This window comes from Lathamus discolor, chromosome 3 (assembly GCF_037157495.1).
Source record: "Lathamus discolor isolate bLatDis1 chromosome 3, bLatDis1.hap1, whole genome shotgun sequence".
Classification (NCBI taxonomy): Eukaryota; Metazoa; Chordata; class Aves; order Psittaciformes; family Psittacidae; genus Lathamus; species Lathamus discolor.
Genome location: NC_088886.1, coordinates 617,797 through 645,067, shown reverse-complemented (window position 1 = coordinate 645,067; position 27,271 = coordinate 617,797). Strand labels below are relative to the sequence as shown.

Genomic DNA, 27,271 nt, shown 5'->3' with positions numbered 1-27,271 from the left:
GGTCGGCAGGTGGTGAGCGGTTGTATTCTCTCCCCTTGTTATTTCCCTTATCATTATTGTCATTGGTGGTAGCAGCAGTGATTTGTGTTATACCTTAGTTACTAAACTGTTCTTATCTCAGCCCGTGGGAGTTACATTCTTTCGAAGTGGGAGAGTGAGCGAGCGGCTGCGTGGCTGAGTTGCCGGCTGGGCTTAAACCACAACAATGAGCTTTAAAGTCCCTTCCAACCCAAACCAGGCTGAGGTTCTATGAAATGCGGGACACAATAAAGACGAGGGAAGGTTCATGAATACATAACAACAATGCCTGGTTTTGTCTTTAAACCCAGCTGATGTCCCCAGCCTCCAGCAACAGCAGTGGCTCCCTGTCCCCCTCCTCATCCTCGGACTGCCTCGCTGCTCGGGGAGGTCCTGGCCGCAGCCACGTCGCAGCGCTGCGGAGCCGCTTCGAGCTGGAGTATGCCTTGAACGCACGGGCATACGCGGTGTGGTCACAGAGGTATGGAACATGCCTGGAACAGCCTATGTCCGGCTCTGGTCTGAGGAGAGCAGGTGGGGGACAGTCCTGCACATGGCAGCTCCTTGGGATCGGGGATGAGCAGCCTCTTGGCAGGACAGTGGGTTTGGTCAGGGGCTGGAAGACAATTCAGTGAACTTACTTGCAGGGATCTGTTAGCAGTGAGGCATGAAACACACTGCACTGATCTCGGACTGATGCCTAGGACTGCTTCTGGAATAGCAACATACAAACATTTGTAAAGCCCCAAACAGTCTATTTGAGGGATGCTGTGCTGCGAGTGGATGCAGTGTGAGCATCCGAGACATATTCTTGCTTCATAACTTCTTCTTGCGTTTTGGTCACTGCAAATGCCGGTGGCTGGGCATCAGGCTGAGGGACTTCATGTTAGTATTTTCCTTCCACCTCTGTAGAAGAAGTTCTGATGATCTGAGATGTGACCTGATCACTTACCTAACCCGACCTCTCCTGCCTCATTTACAGCACGGGGCAACACCCTTCTCAGGGCCTGTCTTTGGATGACATGAGACGAAACTTCCAGTACCCCCCGATCGACAAGAACGGTGAGTAGGTGCAGAACAGCCCACGGCGTGGCTGACCCACAATGCTGCCCCTGCGGAGGCACCACGACACCCCCTGAGAGAACAGCGCAGGGGCTGGATGGGGTCGGCCGGGGCTGGGGAGGTCGCTCACTGCAGTGCTGGCACACAGGGGTCCATCTGCTGCACCTGCTGCTGTTGCTGAGCCCAGTGGCAGCACCACGGACCCACCTTGTGCCTGCCCCATGCAGTGTGCTGGAGCTCGAGGGGAAGGCAGGCATCCTGCAGACAGAGCAGTGCAAGAGGCATCTTCCGAAGCCACTGCTGGAGGCACCACCGTACAGAGCACTGAAGTTCAGTGATGCAAAACCAGGCTCTGATGCCCTCTTACAAAAGCATCACAGAGCAGGCAGGAGCTGAGTCTTTGGCACTGCCTGTGCCACCCACCTCTGTTCTGACAGCTGGGTACAGGTTTTGTCATAAATCCTTCTATCAGACTTCGGGATGTGATGGACAAAGGGGGCAAACAGTGGCAGGAGGCATGCGCCTTACACGGCAGAGAACAGCAGCAGCATCCTCAGGGGCTGCACTCTGACAGGCAGCACGCACAGGCAGGGACACGCACACCACGGGAGCAGCACCGGAAGGTGCCGGTGCTGCTGCAGGCAGAGGGGCTGGCAGCGTCTGCTCCCCCAGGCGCTGCTGCTGAGCGCGTACAAGCAGACACCTTTCCCTGTGTGTTCCAATGGCCGCTGCGTGGAGCGACTCCACCATCCTCACCGACAGTTTGCTGCCATCCCCTGCCCTGGGGCCTCCGCACGTCCTCTCCTGGCACGCGTTCCCTTTCCTGCCGCTTCCCAACCTGTTCTGTCACCAGAATTCAGTGGTTTGTTCTGCCTGAAGCATCTATCCGACACTTGGCATCTTTGCAGCTCTGCACGGGCCCCAGCATGGCCCTTGCGCTCCCTCCCTTCCTCTAACAGAGCACATGGGGTGAGAAGAAGAGAAAATCTCCCCATGTGCTGTGTACAGCACCAGGAGCAGCGCTGCTGTCATGAGCGATGAGGCGCTGACCTCTGAAACTGGAACAGAACAGAAGCTCTGCTGTTATTACCCTGCATGTGCCTGCAGAGCTGCAGGGGGCACGCAGGGAGCAGCTCCTAGGGCACAGCGTTCATCAGGTACCCGGCACCTGGGAAACTCGGGGAGGAAGGAAACAAGAGACAGGAATGTTCGGTGAACCCCTCTGGTGAGAGCATCCAGGCAAGGCTGGAGCGGGGTTCTCGGGCCTGTGTTAGAGAGGAACAAAAGGGACCGAAGGGCGGGGGGAGAAGAGATTCTCCATGTTAGTCCAGCAAAATCAGAGGAGTGGGAGCAGGTGCCCAGTGACACCGTGCGAAGGAAGAGCCGGTTTCTTTGGCACTGTTGGAGTGTGCATCGGAGATACAGGGCTGCCATGAGCAGTCGCTTTCTGTTTGGTAGTGTCAGGAATTGAAATGCTCTGCGAACACCTCTATCAGAATGCTTCAGCGCAGCTCCAGCTGAAAGGACAGAAGCTAATTTCCAATGGCAAACTTCCATCGTGCCATTAAAACATCAAGGTTGATGTTTTTATGTCGGTAACCGGGGCTGCTTTGTGTCTCTCAGTGTGAATTCTTCACATGAATGACAGGGTCTGTTTACCTCCGAGGTAAACTTCTCCTCCAGAAGATATCGAAGGGAAGTTTGCAGCCAGGGAGAAGGTATTGGCATGATCCTGCTCACCCTAACTGACACACACGATACCTGGCTGAGGCTCTCACTGCAGGGAAGGCTGGGGGGGACCGCTGCGGTGCTGAGCCCCACCAAACATCTCTCTGTGCCCCACAGGCTACGTGTCGGACCCCATGAGCACCATGAGGTTTCATTCCTGCAGCAGCAGTGGCAGCTTTGAAGAAAGCAGCTGACAGCATGAACCATCCCTCTGCAGAGAGACCCATCACCGTGTCAACACTGACCCAGGCTCGCAGTGCTGCACTGAGGACCCTCAACAGCTCCATGTGCTGGTGGCAAATGTCCCTGTCACAAGTCCTGCTTTAGCATCTTTCTCTGCTGACCTACTGGAAGGTTAGGGGGTTTTGGTGGTGTGCATCTCTTCTTTAACAAATGAATGTTAATGTTAAATGAGGGATTTAAAAGACATGTAGATGTGGCACTGAGAGACATGGTTAATGGTGGACTTGGCAGCGCTGGGTTAGTGGTTGGCCTTGATGATCTTGAAGGTCTTTTCCTACCTAAATGATTCTGTGATTCTGATGTCCCACAAGGAATGCTGCACTTTCACCTGGAGCTTCAATAATACCATGAGGTGAAAGTAAAAATGCATCTGTTGTAGTTTCAGAGCTGTGAAGCAAGATGTTCTTAGCTGGGACTGCCTGAAAGTGAAGGGCTACCAGCCCCGTGCTGACTAGCAGGAGCTGGGAGCCGCTGGTCGGCCCTGGTCAGGAGGAGCAGCAGCCTGTTGCTCCCCACCGCCATCCCGACCATGCAGAGCTGAAGATTTTCCTGCTTCCAGCTCCTGAACCAGATCAGTCACAGAACCCCAGCCTGGTTTGTGTTGAAGGGACCTCAAAGCTCCTCCAGCTCCAACCCCTGCCACGGGCAGGGACCCCTTCCACTAGAGCAGCTTGCTCCAAGCCCCTGTGTCCAACCTGGCCTTGAGCACTGCCAGGGATGGGGCAGCCACAGCTTCTCTGGGCACCCTGTGCCAGCGCCTCAGCACCCTCACAGGGAAGAGCTTCTGCCTAAGAGCTCAGCTCAGTCTCCCCTCGGGGAGGTTCAAGCCATTCCCCTTGGCCCGTCACTTTTTGAGACGCATTTTCTGTCCGAGCTCCCTCAGTCCCAGACACATCCAGTGTCTCACGTTCCACACCATGGGCTTGCACAGCCCCAGCACAGCAGCCCCCGTCCGCAGTTCACCAAAGCCTGGTCCTTGGGTGCTTTGTGCTTGCTGAGAGTAAAGGTATTTGGGTGGTCACATTCACTGCTCTCTTCCAGCCATCTGTGTTTTCTTACCCACCTGCTTGGTTTGGTTGGACAGACCCAGTCACCTTCCAGGCCTCTGCTTACAGGAAGCAAGAGGAACTCACAACAAACTTTAAACCACAAGGGGAATATTTAGGACTGTGTCACAAACAACCTCAGCGCAGGGAACAGAGCAGCTTGGCCTCAAAGCAAAGCTGCGGCAGGGTGCTTTCTGGAGCCTGCTGAGCACCACGCACTGGGCAGCAGCGCATTCAACACAACCAAATTACCTAAAACCACCCCGAACAGGTCGGGGGGGGGATGTGACCGCCGCTGCTAACGGCAGTGACGGCTCGGTGCACTGGGGCCTTTTGTCAATGGCGAGGCTTAGCTGGGGCCGCTCCTCCTGCCCCGTCCTCCCCTCCCTGGGGGAGCCCTCCCGGGGCTGCTTCCCTGCAGGGGGCCCCAGCGGCCCCCGCCAGCGCACGGAGCCGCCGCCAGCGCGGCCGCACGGGGACGGGGCTCGGGCTGAGCCGCCGGGGCTCTGCGGGAAGGCCCAGCCAGGGCCGTGCCCCCCAGCGCCGCCTCCCCGGGAGCCGCGCTCGCAGCCGGACGCTGAGGCCGTGCCCGCGCCGCCCGCAGCCGGTGCGCAGCGGGTGCCAGGGACGAGCTGCGGGGAGCGCGCTTGTGCCCTCCCCCGCGGTCGGTGCCGTGGGCGGCTGGGGGCTGGGGCACATCCTGGTGCTCCCCAAGTGCCCCCCGCATCTCCTCACGCTGACGTTAATCGGGGACTAGCAAGGAGCAGAGCCCCCACGTGTAGCAGGTCTGAAAGCTGTGGGTTTAGACCTTTTAGCTAGGGCTGAAAGTTCGATGGTTTTGCTTCCTGCCACAATTCCACCCTCTCCAGTGACAGGCGTGCCCCCATGTGAAAGTGCACAAATGGCCCACCTCTAACAGCCAGCCCAGCAGCAGCAGGGCCAGTCGCTGAAACTGCCAAATTCAGCCCAATTCTGTAGCTGGTTCCAGCCCTCTGACCATGTTAGAAATCAGCTCCACTGAAGGAGCTGGACACATGAACATGGCCCAGCACAGCTCCAGTTTGTGGCCCTCAGTGAGCTGCAAGTGGCTTCCATCAGCATGGAACAGGGGAGGAAGAAGGTAAGCATGAGAGCAGGGGAACCGTCTGGTCCATGCCAGGGGAAAAGGTGAGATGGGGCAAGAACTGCTTTGTACCACAGATCAAAGCTCACCCACACCTGCCCTGTATGTGAGAGAAGGGAAAGAAGCACAACAGAGAAGAGCTCATACCATCAATATGAGCTCAGAAATCACGGCGTGTTCTTGGGAAAGCTGATGTTTTTTCTCCCAGTCTATAAATCATAGAATCATAGAATAGTTAGGGTTGGAAAGGACCTCAAGATCATCCAGTTCCAACCCCCCTGCCATGGACAGGGACACCAGAGTATTTGCAGGGTGGGGGTTTAGAGCAATGCAAGAAGTCATACAATTGCATGTTCCAAACCAAAGGGTTCATTCCCGTAATGGTTAAAATCACACAAGTGTCAGCTATAAATATGTCAAGTATTTTAAATAATGAATTGTCAGCTTCCTTCCCCAATCACTGCAGCACCATTCACCTTGGGCTTCCCTCATGCCTACGACCAACAAATCACACCCCTTGTGTTTTCATCCTGCACTCAGTAAAGCAGCTCAATGTCAAATAGACCAGTATGAGTCACAACGTGCCCAAGTACAGCCTTAGTTTTAGTCCTGACCCTTCCAGGCAACCCCTGCAAAGGCAAATCCCTGCCCTCCTCCTTCTGCCCTTGCTCAGCTCCAACACTTGAATTGCAACCACATGTACAAATGTGCAATTGTAAATGGCGCTGGTGCAGCCATGCTTACAGCCACAGGCCTTTGCTCTGCATGAGTGTATGCATGATGTAGTTACAGCATTTAACTCAGCATTAGTAATTTGGTTAGAAAGAAGAGATCAGTATTGAAGACCAGGCCCTGCCTGACTGGCACAAGTTACTCTTGAACAAGATTCAAGATACATCATTTTACGAAACCATTTGCAAAGGACCTAAGAAAATGCACAGTCTGGACCAGGGGCTTTGATACCCCAGGTGGACGTGCAGTGCCCACCCCTGGAGAAGGTCCTTAGCACAACTTTCCATTCTGTGCCCTTCACACTCCAGGAGATGCAGCAGAGCTGGAATGCAGACTCCAGCAGTGTAGATCTGCAGCCAGCTTCACTCTGCTGACCACCCAGCACAGCCCTATAGCCCAGGGAATCACTCCTGACTGGCACCAGCAGAAGCAAAAGGCTTTATTCATTCACAAACCCATTACAGCTGCTCTGATCCAATGATCTTCAACATCGCCGAGTACCAAGAACATGCTGTAGCTTGGCCAGCATCAAGCCTGGACCCCAAGGACAGAGACCCCCCCAGTAGCAGCGCAGCACCCCCAAACACCTCATCCCGTGACCTGCCCAGCACCCTCAGCTGCTCTATGGGAATCAGAGTATCAGCGAGTGCCCATGGCTGCAGCAGGGACAGAGCCCCGGCTCACAGTGAAGAGCCTGCAGTTCAGAATAGGAAATGACGCACGGGGAAGAGCAGCCAGGACATGGACACAGCCACTACTGCGGGCACTGGGTGCAGACACCTCCTGTCCTGTGAGCACACACAGCACAGCCACCCTCAGCCTGCAGCAGCTGTGCTGGGGGAAGAGGCTCAGCCGGTCCAGTGTTTCCCTGTGCTCGGGGGAAAACAAGCAGTGGAACAGCCCTTGTGATTGTCCTCTTCGTCATTCTGAGTGTGCTGCTTCCTGGGCTGGCAGGTTCAGGCTTGCTTTGGGTGTCTGCTGCACATGGAGAAGCTGCTCTGATAAAATGTGACAGACAATTGTGGTACTCGTGGAGTGAAATAAAGGAGGGAACATTGCAATCAGCACAGATCTACAGCAACTTGTGCCAGTGTTGCAGGAAGGAACTGCAGAAAAAGCTTAGAGGCAGCTTTCTTTCTCAAGCTGGGGCTGTACTGGGGGCACGACAGCGGTGTCTGGGACTGCAGGCTCCTACGGAACAGAGAGAAAAATGTCAGCTTACACAAAACATGCCGAAGTTTGAGCTGCTGCAATGCTGCTGCAACAGGTTCCTACAAGCTGACGCCGGAGTAACCAGAAAAGTCGAGTGCTGCTGCTGCGGCAGAGGAGCCAGGCAGGGGAGCGGGATACTGGGCATGGGGAGCTGCTCCACATGGCAATGGCTGGGGGGCTGCAAGTGTTAGTGCCAAAGCAAATATGTTTGCTATGAGATTTTGTGAGCAAGGAAGAATGCAGAAGCTGACACCCAAAAGGATTCATCATCCTATGGAGACAGGCTGAGAGAGATGGCCTTGTCCAGCCTTGAGAAGGCACTGGGGAAACCTTATAGCACTCCTAGTGCCTAAAGGGGCTGCAGGAAACCTGGAGAGGGGCTTGGGACAAGGGCCTGTAGGGACAGGCCAAGGGGAATGGCTTGAACCTGCCCGAGGGGAGACTGAGCTGAGCTCTTAGGCAGAAGCTCTTCCCTGGGAGGGTGCTGAGGTGCTGGCACAGGGTGCCCAGAGAAGCTGTGGCTGCCCCATCCCTGGCAGTGCTCAAGGCCAGGTTGGACACAGGGGCTTGGAGCAAGCTGCTCCAGTGGAAGGGGTCCCTGCCCGTGGCAGGGGTTGGGGCTGGATGAGCTTTGAGGTCCCTTCCAACACAAACCATTCCATGATTCTGTGGCTCTATGACCCCTCACCCCAACTACCAGCTGCAGACATTCCACTTATAGCAAACGGGATGAAGCGCTGCACCCTCTGCTCATGACAGGGACAGCGCGGGGACAGTGCGTGGGACAGGGGCTGACCCGCACAGGATTCACCTCACAGGGACTGTGGCTCCTCTCGCCCGCATCAGCAGCTCCTGGGGTGTCCGGGCTCCCTCCGACGGGACTGTCCGTCCCCTGCTCCCCGGCCCCAGCAGGGCTCTGCGCACTCGCCGGGACAGGGGCTGCTGCTCCCTCTGCAGCGCCCCCATGGAGGCCGCTCTGCTCCCCCCGTGCTGCCCCCGCCGCCTGCTCTGCCCCGTCCTCGCTGCCCTCTGCGCCCTTGCCCGGGTGTCCCCGCTGCTGCCGTGGGGAGCTCAGTGCCTCGGCCCCGGCGGCTCCATCCGCGGCCCCCTCCTGCCCCGCTGCCCCCGCCGCGCTCACCCCCCGCCCCGGGGCAGACAGCGCTGCCCCCTGCACCGCCCCATCGCCGGCAGGCTGCGCCTTCCCTGTCCCCTCAGCACACCCCGGGGGTCCCTCCATCCCACCTGCCCGCTCCCCCGGACCTGCTGCTCTCCCCGAGCCCTCTTCTCCAGCCCTTGGCTCTGCTCTGGCCACCGGCACACACGCCGTCCCCGCCCCTCCATCCGCTTTCCCTTCCATTGCTCCCTCCGTCTTTGCCTTGCTGCCTGGAGATGGGTTTCCACACAAGACTGCTTCTGCTGAGCCCTCCTCCTCTTCTGCTGCTGAGGTCTCCTGCAGCCTAAGTGATCCTCCGCTTAAGGGATCCCCTCCAGCACCCACCAGTGCCTCCAGTGCAGGTGCCTCTTGCAGCAGGGGACCCTTGCCAGGCTCCACAGACTCCTCCACTGTGTCTTCTACTCTCAGGAAAGAACTCCCCTCCACCTCCAATTCCTCGCCAACCTCAGGTGTTGCTGCTTTCCCCTTCTGCGCCAGCTCTTCCCCTGACGCTTTCAGCTGGGAAAACACATTTGGCTTTACAAAGACTTCTCCTCCAGGCACAGCCTCTCCTGTGCATACATCCCGATTCCCCAAGGCCTCCAGGAGAGCCTCAGGCTTCTCCACAGCCTCCACCCACCCAGAAGTGGTTTCCTTGACAGCCTCTTCCACATAAGGGTCAGCTGCCCCAGCAAACCCTGGTTCTCCCAAGCTAGCTTCCTCCACAGCCTCCTCTGCCTCACACACAGCTCCTACCACAACACCCTGAACTGCAGAGCCTCCCTCCTGCATGGCCTCAGACACCATCTCACCCACATCCAAAACACCCTGACCTGCAGAACCTCCCTCCTGTACAGCCTCAGACACCATCTCACCCACATCTACAACACCCTGATCTGTAGAACCCCCCGCTTGCACGGACTCAGACACCGTCTCACTCACAATAACATCCTGACCTGCAGAACCTCCCCCTTGCTTGGACTCAGACACCATATCATGCACAACAACACCCTGACTTGCAGAACCTCCCTCGTGTACAGCCTCAGACACAATTCCACACACATCCACGACACCCTGACCTGCAGAATCTCCCTCCTCCACAACCTGAGATACCATCTCAACCAACTCCACAACACCCTGACCTGCAGAACCTCCCTCCTGCGTGGCCTCAGACACCATCCCACACACAAAAACACCTTGACATGCAGAACCTCCCTCCTGCAAGTCCTCAGACACCATCTCACTAACAACAGCGTGACCTGCAGAACTTCTCCCTTGCAAAGCCTCAGACACTATCTCACTTAAAACAACACCTTGACCTGCAGAACTTCCCTCCTGCACAGGCTTAGAAACCATCTCAATCACAACACCTTCACCTCCGTCCTGCACAGCCTCAGACACCATCTCACTCACAATAACACCCTGACCTGCAGAACCTCCCTCCTGCACAGCCTCAGACACCATCTCGCTCACAACAACACCCTGACCTGCAGAACGCCTCCCTTGTACAGCCTCAGACACCATCTCACTCACATCTTGACCTGCAGAACTTCCCTCCTGCACAGGCTTAGAAACCATCTCAATCACAACACCACCCTGACCTGCAGAACCTCCATCCTGCATGACCTCAGACACCACCTCACTCACAACAAAACCCTGACCTGCAGATCCTCCCTCCTGCACAGCCTCAGACACCATCTCACTCACAGCTACGACACCCTGACCTGCATAAACTCCGTCCTGCATAGCCTCAGACAGCATCTTACTCACAACACCCTGACCTGCAGAACCTCCCTCGTGCAAGTCCTCGGGCACCATCTCACTCACAACACCTTGACCAACAGAACCTCCCTCCTGCAAGGCCTGAGACACCATCTCGCTCACAAAAACACCTTGGCCTGCAGAACATTTCCCCTGCACAGCCTCAGACACCATCTCTCTCACAACAACACCCTGACCTGCAGAACCTCCCTCCTGCACAGGCTTAGAAACCATCTCACTCACAACCACACCCTGACCTGCAGTTCCTCCCTCCTGCACAGACTCAGACACCATCTCACTCACAAAAACACCGTGACCTGCAGATGCTCCCTCTTGCATGGACTCAGACACCATCTCACACACAGTAACACCCTGACCTGCAGAACCTCCATCCTGCATGTCCTCAGATACCATCTCACTCATAACACCCTGACCTGCAGAACCTCTCCCTTCCACAGCATCAGATACCATCTCACTCACAACAACACGCTGACCTGCAGAATCTCCCTCCTGCACGGACTCAGACAACATCTCACTCAAAACAACACCCTGACCTGCAGAATCTCCCTCTTGCACGGACTCAGACTCCATCTCACTCACAACAACAGCCTGACATTCAGAACCTTCCTCTTGCATGGCCTCAGACACCATCTCACACACAGTAACACCCTGACCTGCAGAACCTCCATCCTGCATGTCCTCAGACAACGTCTCACTCACAACAGCCTGACCTGCAGAACCTCCCTCCTGCACTGTCTCAGATACCATCTCACTCACAACACCCTGACCTGCAGAACCTCTCCCTTCCACAGCATCAGATACCATCTCACTCACAACAACACCCTGACCTGCAGAACCTCCCTCCTGTGTGGCGTCAGACACCATCTCAACCACTTCCACAACACCCTGACCTGCAGAACCTTTCTCCTGCATGGCCTCAGACACCATCTCACGCAAATCCACAACAAACTTCCTAGCAGAACCTCCCTCCTCAAATGACTCAGACACAATGTCACTCACATCTGCAACACCCTCACCTGTAGAACCTCCCTCCTGCACAGCCTCAGAAACCATCTCACTCACAACAACACCCTGACCTGCAGAACCTCTCTCCTGCAAGTCCTCAGACACCACCTCACTCACAACACCCTGACCTGCAGAACTTCCCTCCTGCATGACCTCAGACACCATCTCACTCACAACAACACCCTGACCTGCAGAACCTTTCTCCTGCATGGCCTCAGACACCATCTCACGCACATCCACAACAAACTTCCTGGCAGAACCTCCCTCCTCAAATGACTCAGACACAATGTCACTCACATCTGCAACACCCTCACCTGCAGAACCTCCCTCCTGCACAGCCTCAGAAACCATCTCACTCACAACAACACCCTGACCTGCAGAACCTCCCTCCTGCAAGTCCTCAGACACCACCTCACTCACAACACCCTGACCTGCAGAACTTCCCTCCTGCATGACCTCAGACACCATCTCACTCACAACATCCTGACCTACAGAGCCTCCCACCTGCATGATCTCAGATACCATCTCACTCACAACAACACCCTGACCTGCAGAATGTCCCTCCTGCACGACCTCAGACACCATCTCACTCACAACACCCTGACCTGCAGAATCGCCCTCCTGCATCACCTCAGACACCATCTCATGCACAACAGCATCCTGACCTACAGAGCCTCCCACCTGCATGATCTCAGATACCATCTCACTCACAACAACACCCTGACCTGCAGAATGTCCTTCCTGCATGACCTCAGACACCATCTCACTCACATCTACAACAGTCTGACCTGCAGAACCTCTCTTCTGCACAGCCTCAGACACCATCTCAATCACAACACCTTGACCTATAGAATTTCCCTTCTGCACGGCCTCAGACACCATCTCACTCACTTCTACAACAGTCTGACCTGCATATCCTCTCTTCTGCACAGCCTCAGACACCATCTGACTCACATCTACAACACCTTGACCTGCAGAACCTCCCTCCTGCATGGCCTCAGACACCATCTCACTCACTTCTACATCAGCCTGATACGCAGAACCTCCTTTCTGCACGGCCTCAGACACCACCACCTCACTCACATCTTCAACACCCTCACCTGCAGAATCTCCCTTCTGCACGGCCTCAGACACCATCTCACTCACTTCTACAACAGCCTGACCTGCAGAACCTCCCTCCTGCATGGTCTCAGACACCATCTCACTCACAACAACACACTGACCTGGAGAATGTCCCTCCTGCGTGACCTCAGACACCATCTCACTCTCAACGCCCTGACCTGCAAAACCTCCCTCCTTTGTGACCTCAGATACCATCTCTACCATCTTCAAAACACCCTGACCTGCAGAAACTTCCTCCTGCATGGCCCCAGACACAATCTCACTCATAACAACACCCTGACCTGCAGAACACCTCTCCAGCACAGCCTCAGACACCATGTCACTCACAACACCACCCTGACCAGCAGAACCTCCCTCCTTCGTGACCTCATACACCATCTCCCTCACATCTACAACACACTGACCTGCAGAACCTTCCTCCTGCACAGCCTCAGACACCATCTCACCCTCTTCCACAACACCCTGACCTTCGGAACCTCTCCCCTGCACAGCCTGAGACACCACCTCACTCACAACAACACCCTGACCTGTAGAAACTCCCTCCTGCAAGTCCTCAGACACCATCTCACTCACAACACACTGACCTGCAGAATCTCCCTCCTGCACGGACTCAGACACCATCTCACTCACAACAACACCTTCACCTGCAGAACCTCCATCCTGCAGGTCCTCAGACACCATGTCACTCACAACAATGTCCTGACCTGCAGAACCTCTCTCCTGCAAGTCCTGAGACACCATCGCACTCACAACATCCTGACATGCAGAACCTCCCACCTGTGTAGCCTCAGACACCATCTCATTCACAACAACACCTTGACCTTCAGAACCTCCCTCCTGCACAGCCTCAGACACCACCTCACTCACAACAACAGCCTGACCTGCAGAACCTCCCTCCTGCGTGGCCTCAGACACCATCTCATTCACAACAACACCCTGACCTGCAGAACCTCCCTCCTGCACAGCCTCAGACACCACCTCACTCACAACAACAGCTTGACATGCAGAACCTCCCTCCTGCGTGGCCTCAGACACCATCTCACTCACAACAACACCCTGACCTGCAGAACCTCTCCCTTGCACACCCTCAGACACCATCTCACTCACAACAACACCCTGACTGGTAAAACATTCCACTTGCACAGACTCAGACACCATCTCACTCACATCTACAACACCCTGACATGCAGAACCTCCCTCCTGCAAAGCCTCAGACAACATCTCACTCACAACAACACCCTTTCCTGCAGAACCTCCCTCCTTCCTAACCTCAGAAACCACTTCGCTCACATCTACAACACCCTGACATGCAGAACCTCCCTCCTTCCTAACCTCAGAAACCACTTCGCTCACATCTACAACACCCTCACCTGCAGAACATACCTCCTGGAAGTCCTCACACACAATCTCACTCACAACAACAACCTGACCTGTAGAACCTATCCCTTGCATACCCTCAGACACCATCTCACTCACAACAACACCCTGACCTGCAGAACCTTCTTCTTGGGTGGACTCAAACACAGTTTCACCCACCTTCACAACACCCTGAGATGTAGAACTTCCCTCCTTCAGAGCCTTCGACACCATCTCACTCACAACAATGCCCTGACATGGACAGTGTCCCTCCTGTGTGACCTCAGACACCACCTCACTCACAACAACACCCTGACCTGCAGTATCTTCCCCTTGCACAGTTTCAGGCACCATCTCAATCATGACACCCTGACCTGCAGAACCTCCCCTTTGCAGAGTTTCAGGCACCATCTCACTCACAACACCCTGACCTGCAGAACCTCCCTCCTGCACAACCTCAGACACCATCTCACTCTCAACAACACCGTTACCTGCAGTACTTCCCTCCTGCACAGCCTCAGACACTATCTCATTCTCAACAACACACTCACATGCAGAAACTCCCTCCTTTGTGACCTCAGACAACATGGCATTCACAACACCCTGACATACAGAACCTCCCTCCTGCACACCCTCAGACACCATCTCACTCTCAACAACACCGTTACCTTCAGAACCTCCCTCCTGCACAGCCTCAGACACCATCTCACTCTCAACAACACCCTCACATGCAGAACCTCTCTCCTTCGTGACCTCAGACAGCATTGCACTCATAAAAACCTGACTGGCAGAACCTTCCCCTTGCACAGTTTCAGACACCATCTCACTCACATCAACAACACCCTTTCCTGCAGAACCTCCCTCCTGCGATGCCTCAGACACCATCTCAGTCACAACACCCTGACCTGCAGAACCTCCCTCTTGAACACGCTCAGACATCCTCTCAGTCACAACACCCTGACCTGCAGAGCCTGCCTCCTGCGTAACCTCATTCACCACCTCACTCACAACACCCTGACCTGCAGAATCTTCCCCTTGCACAGTTTCAGACACCATCTCAAACACAACATCCTGACCTGCAGAACATTCCTCCTTCATGACCTCATTTACCACGTCGCTCACAACACCCTGACCTGCAGAACCTTTCTTCTGAACACCCTCAGACACCATTTCAATCACAACACCCTGACCTGCAGAGCCTCCCTCCTGAACACCCTCAGACACCATCTCAATCACAACACCCTGACCTGCAGAAACTTCCTCCTTCATGACCTCATTTACCACCTCACTCACAACACCCTGACCTGCAGAACCTCCCTCCTGAACACTCTCAGACACCATCTCACTCACAACACCCTGACCTGCAGAACTTCCTTCCTGCAAGTCCTCAGACACCATCTCACTCTCAACAACACCGTTACCTGCAGAACCTGCTTCCTGTATGACCTCATTCACCACCTCACTCACAACACCCTGATCTGTAGAACCTTCCCCTTGCACAGTTTCAGACACCATCTCACTCAGAACAACACCCTGACCTGCAGAACCTCCCTCCTGAGCACCCTCAGACACCATCTCAATCACAACAATACCCTGACCTGCAGAACTTCCCTCCTGCAAGACCGCAGACACCATCTCACTCTCAACAACACCCTGACCTGCAGAACCTGCTTCCTGTATGACCTCATTCACCACCTCACTCACAACACCCTGATCTGTAGAACCTTCCCCTTGCGCAGTTTCAGACACCATCTCACTCAGAACAACACCCTGACCTGCAGAACCTTCCTCCTGTGTGACCTCATTCACCACCTCACTCACAACACCCTGATCTGTAGAACCTTCCCCTTGCACAGTTTCAGACACTATCTCACTCAGAACAACACCCTGACCTGCAGAACCTCCCTCCTGAACACTCTCAGACATCATCTCAATCACAACACCACCCTGACCTGCAGAACCTTCCTCCTGTGTGACCTCATTCACCACCTCACTCACAACACCCTGACCTTCAGAACCTTCCACTTGCACAGTTTCAGACACCATCTCAGTCACAAAACCCTCACCTGCAGAATCTTCCTGCTGAACACCCTCAGACACCATCTCAATCACAACACCCTGACCTGCAGAATCTTCCTGCTGAACACCCTGAGACACCATTTCAATCACAACACCCTGACCTGCAGAACCTCCCCCCTGAACACCCTCGGACACCATCTCAATCACAACACCCTGACATGCAGAACCTTCCCCTTGCACAGTTTCAGATGCCATCTCAATCACAACAACACCCTGACCTGCAGAATCTTCCTCCTGAACACCCTCAGACACCATTTCACTCACAAGAGAAACCTGACCTGCAGAACCTTCCTCCTGCGTGACCTCATTCACCCCCTCACTCACAACAACACCCTGACCTGCAGAACCTGCCTCCTGCATGACCTCATTCACCACCTCACTCACAACAACACCCTGACCTGCAGAACCTGCCTCCTGCATGACCTCATTCACAATCTCACTCACAACAACACCCTGACCTCCAGAACCTTCCACTTGCACAGTTTCCGACACCATCTCAATCATAACACCCTCACCTGCAGAACCTCCCTCCTGAACGCTCTCAGACACCATCTCAATCACAACACCCTCACCTGCAGAACTTGCCTCCTGCTTGACCCCATTCTCCACCTCACTCACAACAACCCTCTGACCTGCAGAACCTCCCTCCTGGACACCCTCAGACACCATCTCAATCACAACACCCTGACCTGCAGAACCTCCCTCCTGTGTGACCTCATTCACCACTTCACTCACAACAACACCCTGACCTGCAGAACATTCCCCTTGCACTGTTTCAGACACTATTTCAAACACAACACCCTGACCTGCAGAACCTTCCTTCTGAACACCCTCAGATATCCTCTCAGTCACAACACCCTGACCTACAGAACCTGCCTCCTGCTTGACCTCATTCACCACCTCACTCACAACAACACCCTGACCTGCAGAACCTCCCTCTTGAACACCCTTATTCACCACCTCACTCACTTCTACAACAACCTGACCTGTAGAACCTTCCTCCTGAACACCCTCAGACACCATCTCAATCACAACACCCTGACCTGAGGAGCCTTCCTCCAGAACACCCTCAGACACCATTTCACTCACAAGAAAAACCTGACCTGCAGAACCTTCCTCCTGCGTGACCTCATTCACCACCTCACTCACAACACCCTGACCTGCAGAACCTGCCTCCTGCATGACCTCATTCACCACCTCACTCACAACAACACCCTGACCTGCAGAACCTTCCCCTTGCACAGTTTCAGACACCATCTCAATCACAACACCCTGACCTGCAGAACCTCCCTCCTGAACACTCTCAGACACCATCTCAATCACAACAACACCCTGACCTGCAAAGCCTGCCTCCTGTGTGACCTCATTCACCAACTCATCCACAACAACACCCTGACCTTCAGAACCTTCCCCTTGCACAGTTTCAGACACCATCTCAGTCACAACACCCTGACCTTCAGAACCTCCCACCTGAACACCGTCAGACACCATCTCACTCACAAGAGCATTACCTTCAGAACCTTCCTCTTGAACACCCTCAGACACCATCTCAATCACAACACCCTGACCTGCAGTAACTCCCTCCTGAACACCCTCAGACACCATTTCACTCACAAGAACAACGTGACCTTCAGAACCTGCCTCCTGCATGACCTCATTCACCACCTCACTCACAACACCCTGACCTGCAGAACCTCCCTCCTGAACACCCTCAGACACCATTTCACTCACAAGAACAATGTGACCTTCAGAACCTGCCTCCTGCATGACCTCATTCACCACCTCACTCACAACACCCTGACCTGCAGCTCCTCCCTCCTGAACACCCTCAGACACCATCTCAATCACAACAACACCGTGACCTACAGAACCTTCCTCCTGCATGACCTCATTCACCACCTCACTCAGAACAACACCCTGACCTGCAGAACCTCCCTCCTGAACACCCTCAGATACCATCTCAGACACCACCTCAGTCACAAGAACAACCTGACCTGCAGAACCTTCCTCTTGAACACCCTCAGACACCATCTCAGTCAAAGCACCCTGACCTGCAGAACCTCCCTCCTGAACACCCTCGGATACTATCTCAATCACAACACCACCCTGACCTGCAGAGCCTGCCTCCTGCGTAACCTCATTCACCACCTCACTCACAACACCCTGACCTGCAGAATCTTCCCCTTGCACAGTTTCAGACACCATCTCAAACACAACACCCTGACCTGCAGAACCTTTCTCCTGAACACCCTCAGACACCATCTCAATCACAACACCCTGACCTGCAGAATCTTCCTGCTGAACACCCTCAGACACCATTTCAATTACAACACCCTGACATGCAGAGCCTCCCTCCTGAGCACCCTCAGATACTGTCTCAATCACAACACCCTGACCTGCAGAATCTTCCTCCTGAACACCTTCAGACACCATCTCAGTCACAGCACCCTGACCTGCAGAATCTTCCTCCTGAACACCCTCAGACACCATCTCAATCACAACACCCTGACCTGCAGAATCTTCCTCCTGAACGCCCTCAGACACCATCTCAATCACAACACCCTGACCTGCAGAATCTTCCTCCTGAACACCCTCAGACACCATCTCAATCACAACACCCTGACCTGCAGAATCTTCCTCCTGAACACCCTCAGACACCATCTCAATCATAACACCCTGACCTGCAGAATCTTCCTCCTGAACACCCTCAGACACCATCTCAATCACAACACCCTGACCTGCAGAATCTTCCTCCTGAACACCTTCAGACACCATCTCAATCACAACACCCTGACCTGCAGAATCTTCCTCCTGAACACCCTCAGACACCATCTCAATCACAACACCCTGACCTGCAGAACCTTCCTCTTGCACAGTTTCAGACACCATCTCAAACACAACACCCTGACCTGCAGAACCTCCCTCCTGAACACCCTCAGACACCATCTGAATCACAACACCCTGACCTGCAGAACCTTCCCTTTGCACAGTTTCAGACACCATCTCAAACACAACACCCTGACCTGCAGAACCTCCTTCCTGAACACCCTCAGACACCATCTCAATCACAACACCCTGACCTGCAGAATCTTCCTCCTGAACACCCTCAGACACCATCTCAATCACAACACCCTGACCTGCAGAACCTTCCCCTTGCACAGTTTCAGACACCATCTCAATCACAACACCCTGACCTGCAGAACCTCCCTCCTGGACACCCTCAGACACCATCTCAATCACAACACCCTGACCTGCAGAACCTTCCCTTTGCACAGTTTCAGACACCATCTCAAATACAACACCCTGACCTGCAGAACCTTCCCCTTGCACAGTTTCAGACACCGTCTCAATCACAACACCCTGACCTGCAGAACCTCCCTCCTGAACACCCTCAGACACCATCTCAATCACAACACCCTGACCTGCAGAACCTCCCCCCTGCACAGCCTGATACACCATCTCAACCACCTCAACACCATGATGTGCAGAACCTCCCCCCTGCATGGCGTCAGGTTCCTGCCCTCCCCATGCTGCCAGGCTCCCCATCCCCTCCATCACACCCTCCTGTTCCCCGGGTGCCACCTCTGCACCAGACTCCGCTCCCTTCCATGTCTCTTGTCCTTTGGGATCTCCTTCTGCTCGGGTGCTCTCCTCAGGTGCTGATTCCTGTACCGCGAGCAGACTCTTCATCAGCAGCACAGCCACGGTGTCCTCCTTGGGCAGCAGATCTCCCACCTGTGCCACTTCTGCCTGTTTGGATTGAGCATCTCCTCCCTCAGTCACAAACTCTTCCTCCTCAAGTGCTTGTTTCTCCCCTTCCATCTGCCCGTCTTGTACCACTTGTTTTGCTGCCTTCTGCTCATCAGGTGTTCTTGCTCCTTCTGCCAAGGAGGCTGCATCTGGTGCTATTAGGGAACAATCAAACATTAGTTTTACGGAGAACTCTGTTAGTGTGAAGGCTGTTTACAGGGTTATCATTAAAGATGTGATCTGTCCCAAGCAATGAAGTGACATTGGCATGGTGACGAGAAGAAAACTTGCTGTGCTGTTTCTCATCACCCACCATGCTCTGGCTGTGCTCCCAGTGCTGCTCTTCTGGCGCCTGGCACACCTCACTTAAGCAAAGACAACAATGCATGACCAGCCTCCAGCTCTGGTGGTCTTGCCTGTGCACCCTCCTCCCTGACCCACCTCTCTGGGACCTCAGGGTGTGAGCTAGAGGTACAGAGACATTCAAACATGCAGAAATAGGTGTAAACTGCTCATGTGAAATAGGCAAACACAGGAAGAATCCTCATCTGCTCCTGCAGAATGGGGAACTGCTCGTGGGTGCTATAATTACACCACAGGAATAGCACAGGATCGATTCTCACCCCCTGGGAAGCCAGTGCTCCAGGATGTGTCCCTGGCCATCACCCCAGCACCCTGCACTGCTGCACATGCATCTTCGTGGAGACCGACACACAAAGACCACTTCACTTGGAAATTAAATGTTATAGACAGTTGTTTGCTGCCAGCTGAAGCAATCTCATCAGAGAAAGAATTACTGAGAGGACAGCTATTACTGACAGACCAGAGATGAGAAGGAACCTCCAGCCTTCTACATACACTTCCTGGATGAAAGACAACAAACCCTAAAAGCCTGTGTGTTCTTGGACTACATAGAGCAAGAAGATTAAAAGACTCCCAGTTGGCCCGAAAAACACTTGGAACACACTGGATGAATGTACCAACACAGAAAACAGTGCACAACCAGCACTTTAAAGCAATATAGATGACCTATTCCGCCTGTTAGAGGATGAAGGAAGGGAACGGAAGAGCAACAGCCAGAGCAGACTGAAGTCAGTTTTAACCTCTGTTTTTCTGCTCTTTTCAGCCTCATTGCTACTGTGGAGCGGAATCCTACCATGTCCTGTCCCTGTGGCTCACTGCAGCAGGGCGGCTTTAATGTATAACATGCAAGGCTCTGCTGTCTGCAGCAGTAAGCTGCCAGGGTGGCTGGACCAGAAAAGTTCTCAGAGGGAATTAGGATCAAGCTGAAGTTTCCTCCCCGACAATTATGCCAACTGCTAAGAGGGAGGTGGGCTTGAGGGACACACAGGGAACAGCCTGGGGACCCAGTCTGTCCCTCCTGTCCTTCCCTTTCCCAAGGCAGCCCTGTGCCAGCTGGAAGCAAAGGGAAGCTCACTAGATTCCTGCTTCCCACAGCTGTTCCCTTGACTGGCAGCCAGTCTTCCCATGGCCTGGATTCTTTACCTACGACCATTATAACTGCCAAAAAAGCATTAATGATACATGGGTACGGAAGGCAGCTAGGCATCACCCCATTGTACATGAGTAAGGAAAGAGCACAAGGAGGGTCTGGAGCCTAGAAAAGGCAAACACTTCTTTAAAGAGACTTCAGATGAATAAGATTTAATTCACGTCCCCAATGGACAGCTGACCTCACCTTCACTGGCACCATGCTCTGCACTTGTTACGTGCTCTTCTTCCTCATCCACATGGGAATCACCAGGTTCAGGTTCGGAATTCACATGGTTACCATTTCCAACTGCCTTTGCCATCTCCGCCTGGGCTGGTTTGCAACCGTCAAAAACTAGCACAGGGTTATAAGAGAGCAAGCAAGAGAAACCGTTAAAAAGCAAGAGGAGGGTGGAAGTCACTCAACAATCTCAGCCTGCCTCCAGAGCTGGAATGCTGGGGCAGGCCCGACCGGAGCCGTGCGAACCCTCCCCGGCAGGAAGGTACTTACAATTAAATAAAAGATTAAACCCAAAAGGAGACAATCACTCAGAATCCAAGGGAAGAGCCATGCAGGAGCTCCACTGAAGCACAGAGCAGCAATCTTGCACAACGTTTCACAGACAGTAAGGTTGCTTTGCTCTGAGGGGGGTCAACACTCAAGCAACAGCATTGGTTTATAGACATAAAATCATTATTGGTTTATGAACATGGTTTTAAGATGCTATATTAAACTCCCAACTGCAGTTCTGAGGATTCCCCAATCCCTCAAACTAACACAAGTGACCAAAGACTTGTGCTTAGCTACAGCTAAGTGGGAATTACTGTGCTCTGTACATGCAATGAGCCTTCACAGCCAAGCCACATGTTCAACATTATTGTTAAGACTGCATCACTCCCACTCTTGCTTATGCCTTGCTGGAGGATTATGCAAGTGGCTTTCAAGCTAGAAAAACTGAACAAGTTCTCTATGAGCAGTGTTCCAGCTATGTACACAGTCCAATCCCTCCCAAACCTCTCCCAAGAGCTCTCCCCTCCAGCAGCCAGGCTTCTCCCTCTAAGTTCTACCAGCTTTCTGTATCTTTCCTTTCCTGTTGCAGTTACTGGCTTAGCCTCTCACACAGATCACTTCCAAGGTTGCTACTGACATTGACCGGCAGCATAAAACCAAACCTTGCTTCTGGTCTTACTGCCGGCTGTGCCCATGAGGAACTGCAGCCCTTCATGTGCATCTCTGCAACAGCTCCTGCCTTGGTTTGTGTTGTGGCTGTCAGTGTGAGACCTGCGTAATCCCTGTTGCTGCCAGGATGGTGCCGGTGCTCACACATTCCAGATATGGAACAACCAAGTCCGTGTCCAAAAGGGAGAAACTCAGCGAACTGCTTGCACTTGAGACTTTGGTCAAGCACAGCCTTCAGGTCTTAGAGGAGACAGTCACAACATTTCAGATCTTATTACTGCAGGTGACACGGCGTACACTTGCCAGCTTCATCTATGCAGCAGAAGAGCTGCAGGGACACTTCCGCATTCTGGTTTCTAGATGTTTCTAGAAGACAAGTTCTTCTCCAGGCTCAGTGAGAACACAGACAATTTTCAGTATCTTCACCAATGATCTTCCCAGAACCAGCACTCTTCCCACATCCCTGCCTCCCTCTTCCCATGCACACACTGTGCTCTCACCTTTTCCCGACCTCTCAGCTCTTTTTTATGGGGCTGTTTCTTCCTACACTGCTGATTCTGGTTTTCCACCCACCCTTGTCTATGGTATTTTTCTTCTTTTTTTCACTTTTGTGTTTATTTTCTCTTCTTCCTCCTCCTGTGGTTCCTCCTACTTCATGCTTACACCCATTGGTCCTACCCCATCAGCATCCTGCATGCACCACCCTTCTGAACAGAACTGTGAGCACATTTCCAAACGACCACTTCAGCCTGGGGTCCACAAGGCAGCACAAGCTCACATTTGTCTGGGCCACAGCTCCCAAAGGGCAGTGGCAGCTTCACTCCCTGCTCTCACCCTTCACCGGGGTGAAGCAGTAAGGAGCCATGGAAGCTGAGCAGGGAGGTTCACAAGGCTCCTCCTGGGATCCTGACGCAGTCTCTGCAGTCATGCGCATCCTGCTCCAGTCATTCAGAGCAGACAAGAAGCTTTCTTCTCGAGGGCACCCCTTGGCTGCCTGCCGCAGGGTACAGGCAGCACGTCCTCCCAGCCGGTGCTTTGCCAGGTGCGGTGCACATTTACTGCCCTGGTTCTAGGGCAGCCTCATGCTCTGCAGTTACTGCCTGTGCAACCTCTGCCAATGGGAGCTGACATGCTGGGGCTCAGGGCCCCGGCAGGGTGACAAGCACTGCTCACAGCACTTCTCTCTCGGAATCAGCAGCTCCTTGTCACAGAACACACACAGCAGGGGCTGTCCCAGCTATGTCCATGCTCCTGACAGAGCTGTCATGCTGGGCACTGGCCTGCCCAGGAGCCACCCAGAGGAGCACCCAGAGGAGCACTTTGAACCTTTTGCTTTCTTCACACATGCAGTTGTCTCTGCTGAACTCGTTCTGCACTGCCAATGACAGCACTGGCTGTGAGAAACCCTGTCACAAGCAGAGCACGATGGGTCTCGCAGGGGCAAAGCCAGAACAGCGCCGTACCCATCTCATCTCAATGCAGGCTGATGGGAATGACCAGTCCCACAGGGAAGTTCATGTGGAAAAATCAGGGAGGCCCAAGAACAGACTGAGAACCAGCTCTGCACTCCCAGTAAAGGGCTGAGCTCTTTTGACCCTGGTGTCTCTAGGGGCTTCTAACCTCAGCGTGTTGCAGGGCTGGAGTAGTGGGAGGTGTAACCATCAGGCATTTCCTAGCATCACAGAATCCCAGACTGGTTTGGGCTGGAAGAGACCTCAAAGCTCCTCCAGCTCCAACCCCTGCCATGGGCAGGGACCCCTTCCACTGGAGCAGCTTGCTCCAAGCCCCTGTGTCCAACCTGGCCTTGAGCACTGCCAGGGATGGGGCAGCCACAGCTTTCCTGGGCACCCTGTGCCAGCGCCTCAGCACCCTCATTAGAACTCCTTATATTTTGCATTAGAATATTTATCATGGCAGCAACTGTGCAAAGTGCCTGGGATAAGCCAGGATTCCCATATTGCCTTTGTTACCCCACAGTATTTCTTCATCAGGCCCATTATACCTCAAAAAGTGTGTTATCTTTTTCTTTCACTGCTCTCTACACAGTTTCTTGGCAATTCTCTATTTACTATAAAATTTACCTAGACAACCTTCATATAGACAGGGAAAAATCTGTCTGCAACTTAGGAAGATGCTCCTATCTGCAGTTGTCATGAGTCAATGATTTTTCTTGTCCTCTCTTGATCTGCACTGTCCCTGAGTCTCAGCTAGTCCCCTGGCAGCAGAGATGATGCAGCACTCGACCAAGAAGTGAATTCTGTTACATTCAGACTATCTGTGTGTGATACGGGATCTCTGTTTAAACCTAGAGCCATGGAACCATGTGTGCTTGATGTGAGTACACAGGAATTCATGCTACCAAAGAACACTCCTATTCTCTTGGGCTAACTCAGTGCCAGATTACCAGCCTGGCACATCCGATGGGTCTTTCCTTGGTTTTCTACTACCGCACAATCTCTGTCCTCCAGGTTTTTAAAGTTCTTTCTCCTTCAGCAGTCCTCACCCAACTCACCTGAGCCTAGCAGCAAAGGTGCTGAAATTGAAGTTTCTTTCCCACAAGGGAAGAGAAGGGTTCCAGAAGCAAACTTCTGAAGACTTCAGCACACTTCAGTGACTAGTGTGTTACTGTCACTGTCTCGATTCTGATTGCATAGCAAAGCAATAGCAAGGCACAAGGCAAAGGAACCCAGCAGCAATGGACTTGCCAAGCATTAAGCACCAGCAGTCGAACTGCTTGTTCCACACACAGCTATCTTGGATGCACTGCTGTAAAGAGAAAGCCATAGAAACAGAGCCAAAACCCGCTGTGATGTAAAGGAAAAGCATTCTACATTCCACTGCAAACGCAGCACACAGAAAGACAACTGGAAATTCCATCTACCATGGCCTATGGCTGTCCCTTATGTCAGCAGCAGCACAGATGCTGTTCTGCCTGATTTAACTGTATCCAAGACATTTCCCCATGACCTGAATGGCATTGCAAAGCAAGGATCACATTTTTCCTTATCCCCAGATATGATAACGCAAACCTTGCTCATATTACCAACCTCTTATTAACTGCCCATGAAGTTACCCTGGAAGGTAAGGTTGAAACTGCTCAATGCCCATTTTGTCAACAGTAGAAATGAGGTGTCACAACTGACAGATTTACTCCTTGCCAACAAGCCCATGCCAGAGTGAAGCAGCACAACCACAGATCAACTGACATAGTCTGGCCTTCATCTGCTGCACCAAGATTCCCAGGGTAATTTTTAGTGTTATTTTGAACTAGCATTTTGACATTATAAACTGTCCTCCAGCTGGCACACAGATTGTCCTATAGGCAAGAAATCGTGTTTGGATTTCATAGTGATTGCATGCTATGTGAAACCAAATGACTGGAGTAAAATGAACAGCCAAAGCTTTACATTGGCAACACTAGGAAAGAACCAATAAACCCAGGTGACAATCTGGGTGGTTATTTAGCTCACAGCAGCACAGAGCATTGCAGAAGCTTGAAACCAGTTCAGCAGTGGCATTCCCCATGCTGTACCACGAAGGAGTACAAAGGCAAACACGGCAACCCTTGCATGCACCAGTCACTCACAGTTGTGCCAGGGACTGTACTCACCCCCTTCTTCATCACTGTGAGAAGCCTCATCATTGCTGTCCTCCACTTCTATCACACTGCTTTCCAAAGGCGCTAGAACACCTTCCTCCCCATCACCTCTCCCGGTACTGGTGTTCTCCTCATCTTCTTCCCCTGTGTCACTTTGGACTGATGCAGCCTGGTCGAGTTCCCTGTTAACTTCAGAACTTTGATGCTGTACTGCTGTTGTATTTTCATGAAAAATTCCAGTGTCTCCTCTTGCTGCTAGATCTTCTGGTTTTGCCTTTTCTGCTTCATCTATTCCTTCCTTTTCCAGTACGGAAGTTTCCTGATTTTCCTCCACTCTGTGCAGTTTATTCTCCCCATTCTCATTTCCAAACTGTGCATGTGCTGTGTTATCAGATGCCTTTTCATCATTATGCTCCTCTTTGCCCTCAACCTCGTCTTTCGTCGTTTCAGCACAAGAGTCATCTTCACTACTGTACTGGGTGCTGACAGATGAGAGAGAGTGCACATGCCTCCCACCTAGAAACAGCAAACAGAACTTTGGTGTAGCATTTGTCACTACATCTGCCTTCATTGGCCACTAGTTCCCTTTGCTGGGCACAAAGGGACAGACACTCATCCAGTATCTGCCTCTGAATCACACCATCTGAGGATATTGTGACAAAACTCCAGTAAGGGTAATAGAAGAACATTGCCCAGATGTATCAAAGGGTTAAAGTCAAAGCTATTTAACATGTTTTTTTCTGACAACTGAAATGAACCAGATTAGCTCCATCAATCACACAGAAATACACTCCAAAAGCACCCCTAAAATATGACTCTGACAGGTTTTCGAATATGTTCTTGAGCTCCATCCGATGAAAGACTTAATTCATAGCAACAGTCCTTTAGTGCCCTCCTGTCGTCTCAGTGAGTATCATACAGACCTCCAAAATCACGTGCAAACCATTCAAGCTGAACTGGAGGTGAAGTTCACTGTCTCCTCTGAAAACCTACAGCTTACAAAATTCAGATATGGAAAATTTGAGGTGGGAAAAAGGAAAAAAAAAAGACATAATTCTTCACCTAGCATTCAGCTGAAGAGCAGAGCTGCTGCCACAAGCATTGCTGGTGTCCGGAGTTCACCCGGGTTTGAGCAGAGATTGGTCCAACTCCATTTAGGACTAATGAGTAAAAGGGACCACCCTTGACTGGTGTGGGGCTGATGACAGGGGTGGGAACACACGCTGGGGAAGCAGCACAGGACTCTCACCCTGCTCTTACACCTTTCCTAGGCACCCGCTGCTGCCCAAAAGCTAGAGGCAGAATTTGGACCATGTTGAGCTCTTCCCAGAGCACAGGATCCAACCAGTGCCGCAATGCTGCCCCCAGCAGCTACCACCTCCCAGCAGCCTCCTCCTCTGTGGCTCCGAGGAAGCCTCTTGCCATTTGTATCTTAAATTCCCTGCTCTAGTGGAAGGTGTCCCTGCTCAGGCACAGGATGGACCTGGATGAGCTTTAAGCTCCCTTCAACCCAAACCAGTTTGTGGTTCTATGAGAAATCCTTCTCCAGCTGCGGCTCCTGCTCACGTGCCCTCCACACACCAGATACTGC

General features: G+C 53.0%; 3 protein-coding genes across 6 annotated transcripts in view; 1 reads left to right on the top strand and 2 right to left on the bottom strand.

The window, feature by feature from the left end:
- Positions 1–4,074, top strand: part of TNNI3K (TNNI3 interacting kinase) — a 45,329-nt gene extending 41,255 nt beyond the window's left edge. Inside the window, exons 23-25 of the mRNA XM_065673022.1 lie at positions 330–499; positions 1,001–1,080; positions 2,926–4,074. Of these exons, the coding sequence (XP_065529094.1) occupies positions 330–499; positions 1,001–1,080; positions 2,926–3,002 (327 nt within the window). The 3' untranslated portion in view covers positions 3,003–4,074. The remainder of the gene's footprint in view (positions 1–329; positions 500–1,000; positions 1,081–2,925) is intronic.
- Positions 4,075–6,376: 2,302 nt separating this feature from the next.
- Positions 6,377–27,271, bottom strand: part of ERICH3 (glutamate rich 3) — a 39,201-nt gene continuing 18,306 nt past the window's right edge. For all 4 annotated transcript variants that reach the window (XM_065673020.1, XM_065673016.1, XM_065673019.1 and 1 more), the window contains exons 13-17: positions 25,693–26,196; positions 21,111–21,257; positions 19,244–19,566; positions 7,976–8,836; positions 6,377–7,143 (exon numbers count right to left, since the gene is read on the bottom strand). In XM_065673020.1, coding sequence (XP_065529092.1) covers positions 7,072–7,143; positions 7,976–8,836; positions 19,244–19,566; positions 21,111–21,257; positions 25,693–26,196 — 1,907 coding nt within the window. In that variant the 3' untranslated portion in view covers positions 6,377–7,071. The remainder of the gene's footprint in view (positions 7,144–7,975; positions 8,837–19,243; positions 19,567–21,110; positions 21,258–25,692; positions 26,197–27,271) is intronic.
- Positions 8,857–19,203, bottom strand: LOC136010799 (uncharacterized). The gene is made up of 3 exons (XM_065672530.1): positions 14,830–19,203; positions 8,954–14,772; positions 8,857–8,889 (listed from the first exon to the last, which is right to left on the bottom strand). The coding sequence occupies exons 1-3, from the start codon at positions 19,163–19,165 to the stop codon at positions 8,857–8,859; spliced, it is 10,188 nt and encodes a 3,395-aa protein (XP_065528602.1). The 5' UTR covers positions 19,166–19,203.

Bases quoted from the DNA above. Each gene is read 5' to 3' on its own strand.
- LOC136010799 (XM_065672530.1), bottom strand. From the start codon at position 19,165: ATGCAGGGGGGAGGTTCTGCACATCATGGTGTTGAGGTGGTTGAGATG. The intron at 14,773-14,829 runs GTCAGGGTGTTG...GAGGCTCTGCAG, and splicing joins GAAGGAGGAAGTTTCTGCAG to GTCAGGGTGTTGTGATTGAA. The intron at 8,890-8,953 runs GTGGAGGCTGTG...ATGTATGCACAG, and splicing joins AGGAAACCACTTCTGGGTGG to GAGAGGCTGTGCCTGGAGGA.